This window comes from Capra hircus, chromosome 7, assembly GCF_001704415.2.
Source record: "Capra hircus breed San Clemente chromosome 7, ASM170441v1, whole genome shotgun sequence".
Classification (NCBI taxonomy): domain Eukaryota; kingdom Metazoa; phylum Chordata; class Mammalia; order Artiodactyla; family Bovidae; genus Capra; species Capra hircus.
This window is the reverse complement of record NC_030814.1, coordinates 72586973-72605998: the sequence shown is the minus strand read 5'-3', so window position 1 is coordinate 72605998 and position 19026 is coordinate 72586973. Positions and strand designations below refer to the sequence as shown.

At 54.8% G+C, this 19026-nt stretch overlaps 1 protein-coding gene across 10 annotated transcripts; it reads right to left on the bottom strand.

The window, feature by feature from the left end:
• RNF44 (ring finger protein 44) lies at positions 609 to 17488 on the bottom strand. Of its 10 annotated transcripts, none has more exons than XM_018050651.1 (11): positions 10639 to 11102; positions 6001 to 6152; positions 5607 to 5796; positions 5048 to 5215; positions 4467 to 4640; positions 4195 to 4356; positions 3988 to 4112; positions 3607 to 3694; positions 3397 to 3518; positions 3151 to 3250; positions 617 to 2958 (listed from the first exon to the last, which is right to left on the bottom strand). In XM_018050651.1, the coding sequence occupies exons 2-11, from the start codon at positions 6105 to 6107 to the stop codon at positions 2896 to 2898; spliced, it is 1299 nt and encodes a 432-aa protein (XP_017906140.1). In that variant the 5' UTR covers positions 6108 to 6152; positions 10639 to 11102; the 3' UTR covers positions 617 to 2895. The 10 variants fall into 10 exon arrangements, with proteins under 10 accessions (XP_017906139.1, XP_017906140.1, XP_017906133.1 ...); XM_018050644.1 differs by lacking the exon at positions 10639 to 11102 and adding an exon at positions 17255 to 17488 and having other exon boundaries at positions 2767 to 2958; positions 4467 to 4643; XM_018050646.1 differs by lacking the exon at positions 10639 to 11102 and adding an exon at positions 17398 to 17487 and having other exon boundaries at positions 2767 to 2958; positions 4467 to 4643.

Genomic DNA, 19026 nt, shown 5'->3' with positions numbered 1-19026 from the left:
AAAGACTGATGCTGGCAAAGACTGAAGGCAGGAGAAGGGGACGACAGAGGATGAGATGGTTGGACAGCATCACCGACTCGATGGACATGAATTTGAGCAAGCCCCAGGAGTTGGTGATAGACAGGGAAGTCTAGCATGCTGCAGTCCGTGGGGTCGCAAAGAGTTGGACCCGACTGAGCGACTGAACTAAGCTAAGCTAGAGCTACCAGGAAGCACTATGCAGAACAAAGTTGTAACATGAAGTGAGACCTTGGTTCCTTACAACAAGACCGAGTTGGATTTGGTCAGGATGAAGTAAAACCTACCTCCAGAATGTAAATGACAAGACTAGGAAGTGCCCTCTTCCTCAAACCGGTGAGATGGAATCTTGTCAGTTGCCAACAGAATCCTACCTAGTTTGCCTGTGAAGCAGATTGGCTCAGAGTAAGTTATCACTGAACTGGATCCACAGACTGCTCTCCATCAAGAGATCATTTTCCCTAAGGTTCCAAAGCGAAGAACAATCTTTTCTGCCTGTCTCATCCTGGGCCCCTACCCACTCTCAGACTGATGCCCCCTGCCCTATTTCCCATTAAAACAGTTAAAGGACACAGGCAGCCAAGAGCAGCTTGGGCAATACTTGATATACATCATACATTTATTAGTGAATATCCCTCTGAAATCAGCAACAATATTAAAAAAAATAATGATTGCACTACTTGGTCAAGCAGAACTAGCAACTTTCATTTTAAAAAAAGTACAAATCTGTTAAAAATTTCAATCGGTATACACATATATAATACAACATACTAGTTATGTTAAATGCTACAAACCAATGTGAGTCCAATGGAATGGAAAAAACCACACATGTAAGCTTTAAGAACCATTTTTTTTCTCTATATATTAGCATTTTCTCAAATACATACATGGGAAAAATGAGGTAACTGTAAAATGTGCAAGGAACAGGGCCCCCCAAATTACATGTTCATACATATATATGTAACTGTATATATGTATATAAAAGACCTTTCTAACACAGGACACAGGTGCTGGGCCCAGCCAGGGCTAGGGGATGGAGCCCACTGTCATGCCTAGGCCAGGAGTTGGTAAATAAAACAGTAAACAATGACAAGCCCCCACCACAGGAAATCATTGGTAACATGGCATCTATAGCAAGGTCGGCAAATCACAAACATCCTAAATAATTGTCTTATAAATCTTTTTTTTTAAGTGATTTTTTTTAATGTTGTTTCCCCCCCCAACAGCTGCTCGCTGGAATCACTGCTGCAGCCGACACACAATCCGTGAGCCTGTTTCCGCCTGCCCCAGGAACTGGAAAGGGTTCTGAAAACCTTTTTTGGGGGTGGGGAAGGGAGGGGGGTTGGAGAGGGTGGTTCTCTGTGTAAAACGTGGGGTTTTCAACACTGCTATAAATATAGAAATGTCACCTGGAGTTATATACAGTAAGACTTTGGGTTCTCCACGGGGTGGGGCCAGGCTGATGGGGCCCCATGGCAGGCTGGGGGGTGGCGGGAAGCCAGGGCCGCTGCTGAACGAGGGTGGTTGGAGCATCCCTGAGGCAGCAGGCGCCAGGGGCTGCCTGCTAGGATGTGCCGGCCCCACACGCGGTTCGTTCAGGGCAGCAACCCCAGCTGGGGGTGAGGAAGAGAAGGAATGGGACCACGAGGGCGAGGGTGGGGAACTCAGCCAGACCCTATGGGGGCTCCTCCAGACCTTGGAGGGCAGGGCTCAAGCTGGGAGGGGGCCCCTGGAGGTGGGTCCACACCCTCCCTGGGCCTAGTCCTCCTGGGACTTCTTGGAGGAGACACGCCCAGGCAGGTGGGAGACAGGTCCTGGCTAGAGGGAGAAATGCCCTGAAAAGCGTCCGGTCCCGGGAGGCTCTGGGGACGTGTGCAGTACAGTGCATGGCAGTTATCAGCTGAGCACAGACCCCCCAACCCCACCCACGACCGCCAGCCACCCGGCCCAGCCCTGGCCGTGCACATGCATGCAGGCCAGGCGGCATAGCACGGACCATTCCCTGCCCCCGGGGCACTTGGTCCTGGTTGGTCCCTATACCCCCGTTAAACCAAAAGAAAAAGACTGTTTAAAAATCCACACCCTCAGATCCTACACGCAATTTGGGGCCAAATGATCAACAAAAACTGCTGCTCCTCACGTTCATGCAAAACGACAGAAAGGGGAGATCGGGCACGGGTCTGGGCACCGTCACTGCCAGGGAGGGCAGCCACCAGCAACACAGGAAGTCACTCTCCCCTCTCAGAGGGCCCATCTGCCTCAGCTCAGAGCCTGCCTCCCACCTGCTTGGGAGGCTGGCTCTGATGCTCCCCAACCTGGGCTTGCGGCCGGAATGTTGTGCCTGGGCTGAGGGCCCTCTAGGGAGCCAGCCCAACCCTCACAGCGGCCTGGCTGCCTGAGTCTGCCTGGGGTCAAGGCGGAAGGACCCACTTGGGCTTCCTGCCACCATCTGTCCACGCCTGTCAGTGCCACCTGCACAGAGGGCATGCCACTTCAGTGCAAGAGACCAGGCGACCCCGGACAGCTCCCCCTTTGCCCATCTTGGGGCCAACGATCTCCACCGGCCACACTAGGGGAATGGACCCTGGCTCCCAGTGCTGGCAGGAAAAGGAGACAGACCCGAGGGCAAACAGGAGAGAAACTGAGTCGCGGGCGCTCAGGCTGCTCCCGGGTGGGTAGACGGGTGGGCAGACGGGGAAGGAGTCTTTGGAGCTTGGCAAATGCAGGGGCTTATTGCAGGGGCTTCTCTCGGGCTGACCCTGACACCAGCTCTGGAGAGGCAGGCAGAAACGGCAGGGCAGGCCGGGACCACGCCCTCCCTGGGGCCCCCAAGTTTCCAGAACTTTGGGCAGGGTTCTCCGGGGTGGCTGTGGGGCCTCATTCAGCCTCCCTGGGCACCTCGGAAGCGTCGGCCCGGCAAATGGGACACGTCCGGTTGGCCTGGGAGAAGCAGCCGCATGTCAAGACTCCACTCTCGCCCAACCCCCATCCCATCGGAGGCTCTTCTGCTCCCTGGTAGGGACCTGGCTCCCTGAGTGGAGCCAGAACTCCTGGATGCCGAAGGGACGCAGAGGGAAGCCCTCCAGTCCCCCTCCTCCCTCCCCACACCTGGGAGCAGCATGGGAACCTTACCTTCAACCACTTGTCGACACACTTGGTGTGGAACTCGTGGTTGCAGGGGAGGACCCGGAGCAGCTGCCGCGCCTCGAAATCACTGAAGCAGACAACACACCTGGGAGGAGGCACAGAGCGTCACCCCCACACTGAGGGCAGGGCAGACTCACGGCGGGGCACGAAGCCCCATCCGGGAGATTAGAAACCTATCTGTGCTCAGAGAGGCTCGGGGAGGGGGCTGGAAGAGGAGGCCAGGACACTCACAGTGTCTGCTCTGACTGGTGACTGTCCGGGTGAAAGCGGTACGATGGAAGCTGCTCGATGTCCGCTTTGGTGAGGCCACGGGGTTTGGCGTCTCCCAGCCGCTCGGCCAGATTCAGGAGAGCCTGGACGCGGGCAGGAGGGGAGAGTCAGCGGCGGCCAGGGCTGGAGGTCCCCCAAGCCCCCACTTCCCAGGACCAGGCTCCACGGGACCTCATAGTTCTCCATCTCCACATCATCCACATCAAGATCCAGGCTGATGGTGGGCCCCATTGCTGTTGGTGACATCGGCAGCATCGAGCTAGTGGGAGACAAGCATGTGGGCCCAGGGTCAAGGGCAGTAGGCATAGAGGGCGTTGGGGGGCTCCCCTGATTCCCACCATGAAACCAAGCCCAGAACTCTGAACTGTTCACACCAGAGACCCTATTGGGGAGTGTGAGTGTACAGGTCTGGTCTACTGGGGATGCTGGGGGGTGGGAGTAGGGGGGCTCGAGCAGCCCTGGGACCTCTGTGGGACCCTGTTAGGGTCTAACCACTAACGGCCCCAGGAGAACACACCCCCCCAGCTCTGGAGCAGCTGTGCAGGTACTTACAGGAAGTAGGGCAGGAAGCTGGGGTAATATGGTGGTGGGGGCGGCGGCGGGGGCGGTGGGGGGAGCGGCTGCTGCAGGCGGAATCTCTGGGTGCTCAGTCTCCGAGGCATCACGTGGGAATATGGCTGCGAGAGGGGGGCCAGGGGCAGGTCAGCCACGGACCTGTCTCCCTGGTCACCCTCAAGCCAGAGCAGGGGTGGCACTCACCACACCGAAGGACAGCTCCTGGTGCAGGGTGTCGTGCGGCAGGTAGTGCATGGGCACGGACGCCGACAGGGTCGGGCCTGGGGCCGAGGTGGAGTAGGTGAAGCTCCCCAGGGGGTGCTGATCCCCCCGGAGATCCACGTCATTGTCGAGGCGCTGCAGGGGCTGCGGGCGGGGGGGAGGTGGGGTTTGGCAGAGTCAGTGACGAGGGGAGTCCCCTGGGCCCCGCCCCACCCACCATTCCCTGTAGCATCAGACCCGTTGCCGGGACTCACCATGCGTGGGTGCTGTGTCTGCAGGGACACAAACTGCCCAAGAGGCGCCATGTGAGCGGGCTGGGGGTGTGGGGCTGGCGGCGGGGGGTGCAGGATGTAGTGGTCACTGGAGATGAGGTGGGGGTAGGCCTGATACGGCACAGGGAGCTGCTGCATGGTACATGCCTGGATCAGCTGCTGAGAAAGGGGGCAGAGGCTGGAGAACATTCTTCTGGGCTCTGGGTTGGGTCTTAGGTTTGTGGGACCAGGGCCAGGGCCAATTCCACCCAGCGAGAAGTCCTCTGGACCATCTGGCCCTGGCCTAGGCCTCCCAGGCAGGACATCTTGCTCTGAAGGCCCACAGTGACTCCTCCAGACCATACAGCAGGCCCTGGGATGCAGGGCCAGCCCTGAGCTCTGCAATGCCCTTCCACTGGACATGAGTACACATACACTTTTCTGGACAAGGCTGTGGCCTGGAGCCCAGGGTATTCAGACAGCCTGGCTAAGGGCCGTTAAGTGCAGCTCAGTTTTGCTACAGGCCCAAGCCCGAGGCCTTTAGCTAGAGACGGACCAGGAGGCCTGGGCGGGTGCTCACTCACCGGGGGCGGGAGGCAGCAGAGCGGGTAGTGCTGCCCACTGAACATCACGGAGCATGCTGGGAGCTGCTGAGTGCTGCAGCCAGGGATGTGCTGGCCTGTAGGCAAGGGGAAGCCTTGGGTGGTCACCGTAGTGACTGTGTAGGACAGAGGGACAGGTCCCTGGTGCACCTGCAGAAGAGAGACCCAGAACTGTGGGGAGGCCACTCGGCTGGCCCCGAGCTGAGACAGTCCCGCTGGGCCAGCTCTCTCCCCTTCTCTAGCTGGGGCCTACCCACAGTAGACCCAGCTGCCACCTCCTGCCCCAATCCCCAGAGAGTCCTCTGGGAACCCAGGAGGGGCTTTATAGCTCTATCACTCATCCACTGTGTGGCCCCAGGGAAGGTCCTTCCCTTCTCTGGGCTTCAATGTACCAACCTGTACACCAGGGCTAAAGATGCCTCCCCGAACGGAGCAATGAGTTCAGCAAGGTGAAGTCAGGGTATTGCTCCTCTGCTCCTTGGCCTGACTTGCCAGAGGCCAGGGCGGCAAGGCGGAGTGCGGGGTTGGGGGTTCTGCCTACCTGCTCGTGGAGATCAACCATGAACGGGCTCTGCTGGGAGGCTGGGTGCAGCATTCGGGGGCTCCCGCCGGCAGGAGCCGAGGCTCGGCGCTCCTCTACGGGGAGGTGTGCTGGTCGGGGCGGCAGCTGCTGGGAGGGGAAGCGCTCATCCTGGGAAGGCGGGCTGGCCAGGGGGCCCTCGCGGCTGGGGCTGCACCAGAGAGGAGGCCCCAGTAGCACTGACGGGGGCTGCTCATTCACAGAGCACGGAAGAAGCCAAAGGTCCACTACCCACTGGGGAAGGAAGACAGCTCAGGGCCCTGGGCCCACCGCCCCCGGCCCCTGTGCCAGCCTAGGCTGACAGCCCCCACAGCAGTGGCTCCAGGATCCATAGGACTGGGAGGTTCCCTCCTACCTTCCCCAGAGCTGGCCTGGGCTGCTGCTGGGTCCTGCAGGGAATCGCCGCTGACCCCCAGGGGCAGAGGGTGCCCACCTAGTCACTGCCAGAGCCCATGGTTGCATCAGGGGTGGCAGAGGGCTGGAGGGGCTGGGCCAGGGCACACGACCCTAGGAGGCAAACCGACAAAGGGACTAAGGCACAGAAAGTTCAGTCCCTTGCTCCATGAGCGGTCAGGGAAGGAGGATCAAACCTCTGCACCCCGGTTCCAGAAGCCCACTGATGCCACCCGCCATGCCCCTGCGCTCCCCTGGCAGCACTGTGCCCTGGCGCTGAGGTTCAGGACGGACAGACCAGAGAGAGCCTTGGCCTGCAGGGAGTCCAGAGGGCTGGCTAACATGCTTCCAGGCCAGGTGGCTCTGGTGTAAGGCTCCCTCCGGGTGGCTCTCCAAGGAACCCTGTCATGGTGCAAGGGTCTACAAATATGACCTACAGGTAGTGGGGTTCCTGAGGGGACTCCAGCTTCCTCCCTTCCACCTGCTTGGCTCAAGAAGGACTATACTCCTTCCACTACTAATATGTGAGAGGTTCTGACTTGGTTCCTGCCCTTGAGGGTTCTCAGTCCAAGACAAGCCAGGAGTCATCCCTCAGTATCCATGGGGCACTGGTTCTAGGACTCCTATGATACCAAAATCTGAGAATGCTTAAATAATCCCTTATGTGAAATGGTGTAATATTTGCATATAACCTATATACCTCCTCCCCTGGACTTTCTATCACTTCTAGATTACTTATGATACCTAATACAATGGAAATGCTAGGTAAGTATGATGTAAATGCTACCTAAAGGGCAAATTCAAGTTTTGCTTTTTGCAACTTGATGGATTTCCCCCCCAATATTTTCAATCTACAGTTGGTTATATCCATGGATGTGAACACATGGATAAAGAGGGTCGACTGTGTACTTTCTTTCCATAATCTGTTACCACAGTGCCCACCCAAGTGAGACTTCACCTATTCTTAAAAGAAGGAACTGTCAGCTCCATTTTGCAGAAGAGAAAACTGAGGCTCAGAGACAGGAAAGGACTTGCTCAAGGTGCCAGAGGAAGTGTCAAAGCGGCGAGGTGGGCTGACTACAGCCTCTTGCTGTACCCTGCTGCCAACAGGAAAGGGTCCAGGCCAAGAATTTTGGCAAGACGCAATGAAGTGATAAAGGAAGTCAACCTCTGATGGACTGGTGGGTCTGGCATGCAGCCAGGCCCTCTGGGGCAGGAGGAAGGGGTTGGAGGGGGTTGTACAAACCTGACCCAACACAGCCCACAAGTGGGAGGTAGGGCTTGCTAAGAAAAGAGGAAGCAAGAACCTAAACCTAAGGGAGGAAGCTGAGTGGGAACGAGGCGGGGCAGGAGCTGGGGTCCAGGTAGGGCAAGTTGCAGGGCGGGGGGGCGGGGGATTAACTCCAGAGGTTGGAATGAGGCCCTCGCAGGGAAAGTTCTGAAATCTGTCAGGCCCTGCAAAGCTAAAGGGCACATCTAGCAGGACCAGCCCTTGGCTGTTCCTACCGCAGGGACCCCGCCTCCATAGAACGCAACTCCTATGCTTCCTCCACACACAGCCTCAAGTGCTGCCTCTCTGTTCACACAGTTAGGAGTGTGTGTACTGTCCCCTCAACTCCTTGTTCCTCTCCTCTGCTCTGGGCTTTATGTGCATGGGCCCTAACTTTCACAATGAGCCTGAAAGGGGGGACTCTTCTCTACCTGCTAAGACAGCACAGGGCCCAAGGCCACGGAAGAGCTGGAATTCACGCTCCTCCCAGCCAGCACCTGGCAGAGGGGTGGACAAGGCTCATTAGATTGCACCCAGCACAGGGCAGGCCTGATGTGGTAAATGCACCCAGGAGAGCTGATAACATAGGTCTAAGGTCTATGTACTCAGTCTGGCAGCAGTGATGTTAGTGCCAATGATTAAAAATTGGGAGATTACATAAAAATTTGGCCTTTCAGAGAGTGAGTGGTGTGTGCGTGTGTGTGTGCGCGTGTGCGTGTGTGTGTGGTGAAGCAGAAAATCTGGTCCCTCATTCCTGCTTGACTCCCTCACTCTGAGCATGAGCTTTCTCTCCAGGCCACCCCAGACCCATTCCCCGCCTGCCCACCACAGGTGACTGGGGTTGTAACCCTCGGTGTGGCCCAAGTGCACATCTTAACACACATGTGTACACACATGCACACAGCCTCGATTCCTGCTGATGATCCAGCCGAGCAAACATAGCCTAAGAGAGATTCAGAGGAAACCCCCAAATAACTGAAACAACAAACTCCTGACCCACCCTAGACATTTTGGGTTAGAATCTTAAGAAGGTTGGGGAACAAGAGCGCCTAGAATTCCACCAAATTCCCCAGCAGTTTCTATAGCACAGGCAGTGCTTAAGAACCTCTGTTCTAACTGACCTCAGAGATCCTGAGAGACCTCAGTCCTGCTGATGGGGAGTTATTAACAAGAACTACAATACTTTCCATGTGCCATCCCAGTTAAGTCCTCATAGCAACCCTCAGAAGTAGAGACACTGAGGATGAGATCTCACTGAGAGAAGTGAGATCCAAGGCCAGTCAGCTAGAGTTGAGTGCCCAGGGACATAGCAGTGGCCTCAACTGCTCCTCTTATGCTATGCTGTCTTGTTGAAGGCTGGGCAATGTCAAGGCTCAGGGGTGAAGAACCACAGAGGCCCAGGCCCATGGGATTCTGCTCTGGCCAGCCTCTTCAAAAACGCCCACAGAGCAGGAAAGGGAAGTGGCAAGGAGCTGGGAAATCCAACCACCAGACAGAAGCCCTCTAGCTGTGGCCAATGGTGCCAAAGGTAATAGTGTCAACCCTTGCATTTTATTAACACATGATGCCCTGATCTCTGGCCAGTATTGGTTGAGGACTGGGCACTTTGCTTCCTCTCTCTGAGCCACAGCTTATTCATCTGTAAAATGGGAACAGGCCAATAATCAGCTCCCAGGGGACTGGTAAGGACTCCCGAAAGTCCACTGCAGTGATTTGTAAAGCTCAGGTATCAGCTGAGCTTTACACTATCAGAAAGTCAGACAGGCTCCCTCAGGGAATACCCCAGCTAGCAAGGAGGGGGCCCTGGTTCTTGACTGGGAACAGAGATGGCCCAGGGGGAACTTACCCACTTTTACAGTTGAGCAAACTGGGACCCAAAGGAAGGAAGTAACTTACTCCAGACTATAAAGCCAAAGCGGGTCAGATTTAGTCCTGGCTGGTCATCTAGGCCCAGGCTTCTTCAACCCTGGCTTCCATTACCATCAGTACCCTCAAGAATTACTTAATGCCAAACCTCTACTGTAGGCCCTAAAGGAGATCAGGAGAGCTTTCTCTTTCAGGCATCGTGATGAGCCCTACTGTGGAGAGAAGTGAGGCCCAAAGTTGGAGCCAGCAACTTGCTCAAGGTCAAACAGCAAAGCTACCACCTAACTGCTCTGCCTTTTACCACTTGTCCTTTGGGCTGGGCTTTTAATAAGGTCTCTGAAAAAGAGCCCTAAAGGTCCCATCCCTAAATCCAATCTTGCCCAGAAGCAGGGACTGCATCTTGCATCCATCTCCTCCCCCAGGCACTTTCAGTGCCCCAAGCAGCTATCCTCATCCTGGTAGAGGGAGACCCTAACATATAATTTGGGCCTGGCTGCTGTTTGCAGGAATAGGGGCTGTGTTGCAGATGATAAGCCAAGTGAGGCCCTGAGGACAGGAGCAGACTGAGGTAGGCTGAAAAGCACCCCTCCCTACTCCCTTCCACCAGCCCCCCAAAAGAGGCATGCTGGGCCCAGCACTGCCTGGAAGACAAGCAAAGCTACCCAACTGTGGTGTCTGGTGGGAGCTGAGGGCAGGACCACCAAGCTCTGAGTTAAGTAAGAGTCGTGCGCCAGCCCAGACTCCCTAGGTGACCTTGGTCAAGGAAATCTTCCCTTCTGAGACTCAGTTGCCACAACTGTAAAATGGGGGTGGAAATCTCTCCTTCCGAGAGCTCCCAAATAAAGCCACAAATAAGCAAGACGCAAGAAACCAGGTGGTCACATTACAGGGGAATGAAACCAGTGTCCCTAAAGGGCAAGCCCCTCCTCAATGTGGGCCAAGCGCAGGTAGAGGGGTTCGAGGAGCTTCCTCAACCAACCCTCCCTGGGAAAGGGGACAGGCGTGGGGGAGGGGCCGTGGTACGGATACTCGCCCAGAGCGGGGCCTCCCGCACCCCCTTCTCACTCCTTTGTGCTGTGCTCAGAGGAACATCTGGGACGAGAGGCCAGATTGCGGCGTCGGGGCCAGAGCGCTGTGACTTTAAGAGCCGAGGATCCCGGACCATGTGCTCGGCGTGAGACAAAAGCAACAACAAAGGAAGTGGCGGCTGCAGGGGGAGGGGGCGGCTCCTTCCTCTCCAACCGCAGCGCTCAGCCTCTGGAGAAGGAGACTCTGCCTGGCCTTGGGGGGCGCTGGGGGTGGGGAGGGGTCCCGGATTCTAGAGGCCTCGCAGTCCCCACTCCGGACTGCCCGTGATTAACTCCTGCAGAGCCAGCTAGATCACAATACCCAGTCCCAGGGGAAGGAGGGCAGGAGTTCAAGGGATACAGAAATCGGGAGTTGGGGGCTCAGTCCCCGACTCACCTTCGGCCACACCGTGACTCCTTTGTTCCCGATCTAGAACGGCCAAGCTGGGCAGGGGGCGGAGGTGGGGGTGGGAGTATGCTGCCTGGACCCTTTAAGAGCCCCCGCCCTGCGGAACAATGTGCTCCTTTCCCCACCCCCTAGTCCGGGGGCTGTCCGGGTCCTTCCGGGGCCCTCTCTTTGTTGTCCGTCCGCCGACCGTCTGCCTCGCGAGGCTCACGCGTGGCCACCTCAGGCCCTTGGGAAGCAGGAGGCAGTGCAGGACGCGGCCGGGTTTGCGCAGCTGCCTGCGGCTGGCCCTTTAAGAACTGTCCGCGGCGGCAGCGGAATGTAACAAACCCCACATTTGATTCACAACATTCGAAGCGGCGGGGTCGCGCGCCGGGCGGGAGGGGGACTCGCGGGGCCGCGCCGGGAGGTTCCGGCAAACAGTAGCCGGCAGCTGCCCGCAAGGGCCCCGCCCCTTGCCAAGAGCTCCTCCCCCCGGGGGTGCCAAGAGCCAATCACCCGCCGGGACTCGGCACGTGATTAGTGGGTCGCCATCTTGAGGGCAGATTTTTTTTTTTTAAAAACCTCCTTCTCGTCCCCACCTCCTCACTTAAAGTGACCGCAGCCATCACAAGCAAGGGGCGGGGCCACATGGCCTGACCTAAAGATGGAAGACCTTCTACGGGGTAAGACAAATTGGCTGCAACTCTAACTTGCTATGCAAACTCGCGAATCACTCATGCTTCTGAGGTTCTGTCTCCCTGCCCGAGAAACGGGTCCCGCCGGTAGAGCCGCAGCCCGGACTTACTGTGTCATGGTTCCCTCCTCGGCCGCGGGCGGCGCCTGGGACACTGAAGTGCAATGAACCAGACCTTCGACGGGGCAAGAGCGTCCCTTAAGCCAGCCTGAGTGGTTAGGAAGGCTCTAACAGCCCTGGCCGGGCAACCTCCCCGGAGATGACGTCAGCTCTGAGAGCTACAGCGCCGCGATGACATCATGGCCTGGCCTCTCCGCATCTTCTTGTTTATATAGCGCGGTGACTTTAAATAGTTGGGCGGGCCTGGCTTGCTCAACGAACCAATAAAGGGCAATTCATGCAAATAAGCTAATAACGCTTACAGGGAAGGGGGATTGGCCCGGCGCGCGCTGACGTCACAAACACATTTAACCGGCCCGCCCCTAGCGTGGCCAGGGAAAGGGGCGGGGAACAGTTTGAAGCTAGAGTAGGAGGCGTGAAAAGGAAGTGTTAATCCATCAGTCCTGTCCGATTCTTTGCAAGCCGCTAGACTGTAGCCCATTAGTCTCCTCGGTCCATGATATTCTCCAGGCCACCTGCGCTCTAATTGCTCTAGGCGAGGCGTAGGAGAGCTCCTTGCCTAGGTGGATAGTGTAACTAAACCCAATGAAGTCTTTAGTTTTCTACAATATTCCTATGAGACGGATTATTACAACCTGCCCATTTTACAAAGGTAAAGAACATCAAGAGGGGTGTCATTAACCCAAGGTCACACTGCTGAGGTGAAGCTTGAATCCAAGACAAAGCCTAGCTTCGTTCCCCTCTGCCTCCATGTCTGCCTGGGGACATTATACAAAATGGGGTATTACCTCCATATCGATGGGGGGAAAAAAAAAGAGAAATCAATAATATTTAAAATATTCAAGAGCTGGGGACAGGCCTAATATAAACTACACACATAATCCATAACTAGACTCCTCTAGATGGAGCTTCACTGACACAGGGCTACCTCCGAATCAGCCCTACACGAGATACCAGCACGAATGTTAAAACATCTGCTAAGCCTGTGTAGTGGGGCTGCTGGGCGTGTGCCTGTGTGTGATTTTCTCTGCTGCTTTGGTATATTTCATAACCCCAGATTTCAAAACTGAAAGATACTGAACTGAGGGTAGCAGTATCAATTTTTTTAAAATAGGATATATTCGGTATCAGAATAGAATATTTTTGGAAGGGTATACAGGAGACTGAATAACTGCCCTCATGGAGACCTGAAGGAGAGCACTGGGCCAGGAGGGAAAATTTTTAATTCGATATGCTTTTGTATATTTGCTGTTTAAAAAAAAAAAAAAAAACAACTATCCTGTATAACCTACTGAAAATTCTAGAGAAAATTACTGCAAAACAGTGTGTCTTAAGGATTTCCAGTCATTAAAACTTGTGTTCCTTTAGAGGCATCCAATAGAAACAACCCTGAAGGAAGTCTGGGGAACAGACATGCCTATCCAAGTAATGTTTAGAGCAGCAACAATCTGACACCATACTGTGGATGTGCAGCCAATAACACAAAAACTGAAAATGGTATCCAGGTGCTATTTGCAGACCTGTAGGGACGAGAGATCAAATTCAGGAGGCATGCTACAGATATTACCTGGAATGCCAAACTCTCTCCATCACAATTAAACTATGGGTACATGAGAATAAATGGGGCTGCCTTTCTCTAACCATCCCCTTAACAGCAACTCTCCCTCCCCCTAAATCCCTTCCAACCTTTTATTTTTCTCACTCCATAAAAGCAATCAGAAAATCTGTCCTACACTCAAAGTGCCTACACAGACCAACCCCTGCTTGCCTGGATAGGGGTAGAACCTGCAATGGCTCCCTAATGCCTAGCTTTCAGGGCTGTGCTTAACAAGACAAGCTTCCCCCACCAAACTTTTCAGGCTCACTTCTCCCCAGCCTCTCTCCCACAGCTACATGGCTGTGTTCCCTCTGGCCTTCCCTGCCTCTCTCTTCCCTTCTACCAATCTATTCCTCTGCTCTGCCCCTTGAAGCTAGGCTCCCATCTCACCTCTTACAGGAAGCTGTGAAGTCTCTAGCTTGTGCTGAACTTCCCCATCTTTGAATTCAGGCCTAGATGCACCCTGACCTTCACTTCATGCCATTTGATTTGCACACAGTCCTGTCATGATCACTTCATGTCTCAGTAATCTCCTCCTTGCCTGAGAGGATTCAGCACTTTTAAGTGCACTGACATTCAGCCTTCACTGAGACACCACAGGGGTAATCTCATTTTACAGGTGAGGATCTGAGGCTCAAGGAAGGGAAGCGACTTGCCTGAGGCCACAGTGTGGGAATCCTTACTAGGCTCAGATGGTAAGAATCTGCCTGCAGTGCAGGAGTGAGTGAGTGAAGTCACTCAGTCATGTCCTACTCTTTGCGACCCCATGGACTGTAGCTTAACCAGGTTCTTCCGTCCATGGGATTTTCCAGGCAAGAATACTGGAATGGGTTGCCATGGAGAGAGAACCAGGTTCAATCCCTGGGTTAGGAAGATCCCCTGGAGAAGGGAAATGTACCCACTCCACTACTCTCGTCTGTAGAATTCCATGGACAGAGGCAGACTACAGTCCATGGGGTCGAAAAGAGTTGGACACAACTGAGTGACTAACACTCTGGGATTCCCTCATAGTTCAGTTGGTAAAGAATCCGCCTGCAATGCAGGAGACCTGGGTTCAATCCCTGGGTTGGGAAGATGCCCTGGAGAAGGAAATGGCAACCCACTGCAGTATTCTTGCCTGGAGAATCCCATGGACAGAGGAGCCTGGCAGGCTCCAGTCCATGGGGTCGCAAGAGTCAGACACCACACCACACAGGAAGTGACTCCAGTTACTACTCCATAATCTACTTACTCCTTTGAAGAAACGAGCGCTCTGATTGTCCCATTCTCTCTGCCTAAAGTGTCCTCAACATCCCCTCCTCACCTGTGGCCAAACTCTGCTCAACTTTAGGGGTTCAGCTCAAAGGCTGCCTACTTGGAGCCTCTCCTGACCTGTCTCCTGGTTTCTACAATACATAGCACGCCTATTATCACACCGCATCAGGACAGCAGAAGGCATGTCATGGGGCTGCTCCTTCTACCCCCAGCAGGGCCTGGCTCACACTGGACAGTGGATGTCCAAGGAAGGAGCTCTGGGTTGCTCTTCCTTGCCCCTAATGCTTCAGGGCCAGGAAATCTTCGTCCTGCCTTATCTCACACGTGACCCTCTGGTTTAGGTCCCTGAGACACCCTCAGCAAATCCCCACAGCCCTCAAGTTTTTCGCCACAGGACAAGAGGCCAATAACACATCTCCCACTCCCCTTGACCCAGTTCCCAGAAGTGTGGCCCAAGGAGCTCCAGAAATGACCGATAGGGGTGGCTCACTCTTGGGTAAGCACCTCCCATGAAGTTCTGTGGAGAAATCGGGAGTTCTGGCCAATAACACGTCCACTCTAACCCTAACCTGAAAAACTTTCCTGGGCACATGCAAAATCACTCTGGAGCAAGCGGGAAGGAGGCTCAATTTTACCCAATTTCCCAGGGAAGTCAGGAATCTGGACTTTCCTCTCATTGATGAATCTTCTGCTTTGGAACCCCAGTGTGGGCCCGTGGCCTATATACCTACTGTGTGCCTCACCCTCATCACCCTACCCTGCCCCTACCCTTCTGAAGGCAGGTTCTGTTACTTTCATCTTACAGATGAAGAAAATGGCTCAGGAAATGATTCCCCTTGACCCAGTTCCCAGAAGTGTGGCCCAGGGAGCTCCAGAAATGACCAATGGGGGTGGCTCACTCTTGGCCAAGTACCTCCCATGAAGTTCTGTGGAGAAATCAGAGTTCTGGAGTCTCCTGCATGATCTGAGTAAATCCTACCCTGATCATCTCATTGGTCCTCCCAGTGACCTAAAGCTAGGTATCAGTGTGTACTCCACTTTACAGATGAGGAAGCTTGGGCAAAAGAGGACGTGACTTACCCACCATTACATAGCCATGAAGGGGCAAACATGGGTCACATTTTAATCTAACATTAAGTTTGGTTCATGCAATGCAAATGCCAACACAGGGTCTCCAGGTGTCCAATAATCAAAAGCACAGATGTCCTTGGGGAAAAAGCCTCTCCAGATCACAGACTGGAAGAAAGGCAGAGAGGGATTTGAACCCTGGTCCCTTGAAGGCAAAGTACTGGATTCTACCTACATTCCAGCTTCCACCCCAGGACTCTGCAAGAGATGGATCCTGCTGGGGCCTCCCCTATTCCACCTGCCTACCTAAAACCCTGGATAGCTGGCTGCCTCCTTCCCTCCATCAGGTGTCAGAAAGTACTCCACTCCTTTCTTCTAAGAGCCCTCAAGCCCTCCTCCAGATGCAGGGCCCAGCAGCCTTCCCAAGTGAAGCTGGCAGAACACAGAGACTGAGGGATGGTCCAGGAACACACAGCACAGCCTGGTAAAGCCAGCTCAGGACACAGACCTCCCAGCTACCCCAGAGCATCAGACTTGAGCCTCACACACTAGGGTAGGGGTTGATGGGCCCCACTCTGCCAAGTCCTTGCTGCTTATGGCAGGCTTGAACACACCTGAGCCCCAAACTTTGGTTGCCCTAAAAAGCAGAGGCTGTTTATGCATACGGGGGAGGGTGGCCTGTCTATAAAGGTGTTCCCAGGTCTGGGTTCAAGGCTGCAACACTCTGGCCCCAGCTCTGAGTCTTGGTCAGTGATGTGGCCTCTCTCTTCCTCAGTCTCACTTCTGTAAAACCAGGATGATGACAACAGTAGTGACAGATGACATTTCCTGAGCGCTTAGTGTGTGCAGCACTGCTGTTCATCTCCTACAGGCTACTGAGAGGGCAGCAGACACGGATGGTTAAGTGCTGTGCCTCAGAAGCCAGCCACCTAGACTATGAGAAAGCTGCCACCTCTATGAGGCTCACCGTTTGTCCAGTGAAAACAGGGGTGACTGTGAGTCAATAGTGGCTTCCACTGTGTGCTCATTTTCCACGGTACTGGAAGACATCGTGCGCTTGAAGGGTGTGAGCTTTGTGGGTAGGGCAACGGGAGGGGATCCCCTTTCTGACTCCCTCCCTGCTATAGCTGTCACCCGTAGAACCCATAGGGTCTGCAAAGGAAGGAGCGGGTATGGGTCACCACAGCATCCAGAGATGAAAATCGGGGGCTCCAAGAATGTGGAAGCCTGGCAGCTCCCGGGAGATGAGTCCAGCTGAATTCCCCATTTTCCCTCCAACAAGGCCAGCTTCCTACACCCACATCGTCTTTCTTACCCCGGCCCCATCTCGACTCGGGCTTCATAGCCCTCAGGCAACAGAGTGTGTGACCTTGGGCAAGACACAGACCCTCTGGAGACCCCGCGCCTTCCTTTACCCTCAAAGCAGTACCCACGCCGCTGGCGTGCAGTGGCCTGTTCTTCCGACCCGAGGCAGCCCCAGGGCAAGGTTCGAGTCGCGCTGGATCCCCAGCAGCTGGGACAAGGAGCGCTGGTAAAGTGTTTGGGGCAGCCCTAAGGAGGTCAAAGCACTGCAGCTCTGTCCCGGACTCCTGGGCTCCAGCTCTAGCCGGGACTCGCCAGGGGTTGCGATCGGAGCATGCGTGGAACGCAGGGCACTCTGGGAGTTGTAGTTCCCAGGGGCTCCCCGTACGGGAACACTAGACAGCGGGCGGAGCGGCGGTGACCCAGAGTCCCAGGACTGCAAGCTCCCGCCCAGCGGACGCAGCCCGGCGGACTCTGGCCTCGCTGGAGGTCCCTGCGCTACACTGCCAGCCCACTGCCGCCCCCTATCGCTCCATCCTCGTTGGGCCTGCGTCTGGGGCGCACGGCGCAGGGTCCAGGCCGTGCGTTACCTGGGGCCGCGGCGGGGCTCTAACCCCACCGGGCGGCCGGCGCGTTGCTCCCGCTGCAGCCCGGGGTCCTGGTCCCGCTGCGGCCCGAGCGCCGCCTGCCGCGGTCCCCCCTTTGGCCCCACGCAGTGGAACGGTCCACAGACCTCTTCACCCGGGCGCGCGCGCGCGCGCGCGGGGTCTACAGCAGCAACGTAGCTTCACCCTCGCTCCCGCGCACGTATGGAAGTACCTGGACTGCACCAAGAGCGCGGGAGCGGAGGGTGGAAGGAGGCGGAGCGTGTCTCGGCCACGCCCACTCAGTGTCCGGCCGCAAGGGGCGCGCAAGGGCGAGGCTTACAGGGTCTGGCACCTTAGGCGACCCCTTTGGTACCTGTGTGACCTTGGATGAGTGACTAAATAGGAAAGATAATACGAGCCTGTGGCCGTTCAAAGACCCTTTGCTTCGCGGAGAGTTTGTTCCCCTCCCTCAGCTTTGGAATGTGTGTGTGTGTGTGTGTGTGTGTGTGTGCGAGAGAGAGAGAGAGAGAGAAAGAGAGAGAGAGAGAGAGAGAGAAAGAAAGAGAGAGAGAGGTGTCAGGGATCTACATACAAAGAGCAAAGACTCTGAGGTCAGCAGATCTTGGTTGCTCTCTGTGGGTCATTCTCTGAGCTTCAGTTTCCTGTTCTGTGAAATGGGAATGATGATAACCTTCTTCGGGATGTAGGGAGACTAGCGACAAGAGAATGCTTCTGTCCATTGCTAGAGCCAGCCTGGAACAAAGTGTGAATACCTGCTCAGGCCTGGGATGCAGAGGGCATCCCCGCCGACTGCATCCTAGGGTGTAATTAGCTGGCTAGGACTACAACTCCCATCGCGCCCCGCTCCATCAGGGTCATGCTGGGAGCTGTAGTCCCTACAGACCTTACTCTCACAGGCTGCCCTCTTTCCTCAGCCCAGGATTTGGCACTCTCTGCCGAGGGAGGGCCCGCTGCCTCGAGGCCGCCTTATTTTTTAAAGCTTACATTTGTTGAGTTCTACCCAGTGTGGGAATATTATTAGTGTCCCTGTTTTATAGATTCGAAAGCTGAAGTATAGCGAGCTGAGGGATTTTTGCTAGGAAGTGACAGGGCTCAGGATTTCTGTCCAGGCCTGGCATCCAGAACCTGCTTTCTACCTCACTCTGGTTCATCCTTTAGCAAACACAGGTTTTGTTTTCTTCTTTTAAAATCCGAACTACATTAAAGCCTAATTTAGGATATGCTTTGTAGCTATACAGTAAAATAAAGCTTATGTGTACATTCTTCATAAATGTATACCTCTGTATAACTAAATTCTAATCAAGATCTAGAACATTTTCATCACTCTGGAAAGTTCCCTCTTACCCTCTCCAAGTCAGTTTCCCGCAATCACAACTATGGACCTGCTCCCTGACACTGTAGATTTGCTTTTGTGTCTAGAACTTCATATCAGTGGAATAACTCTCTGTGTAAATGCTGTCTTCTTTCATCCTGCATCATGTTTTTTGAGATCCAACCTGTGGTAGATGTCAAGTAGTCTGTTCTTTCTTGCCCCCAGCTTTATTGAGATCTGATTGATGTTGACATAGAACGTTTTGTAAGTTTAAGGTGTACAGTATTATTCAATGCATGTATATACTGCAGAACCTTTCCCTAAATAATGTCAGTGAACGCATCCTTCACCTACATAGTTACCATTTTGATGTTTTGTGGTTGTTTTGTGCTACTCTCAACAGTACCTTTCAAGTATAAGGCAGATACAGTATTATTGACTA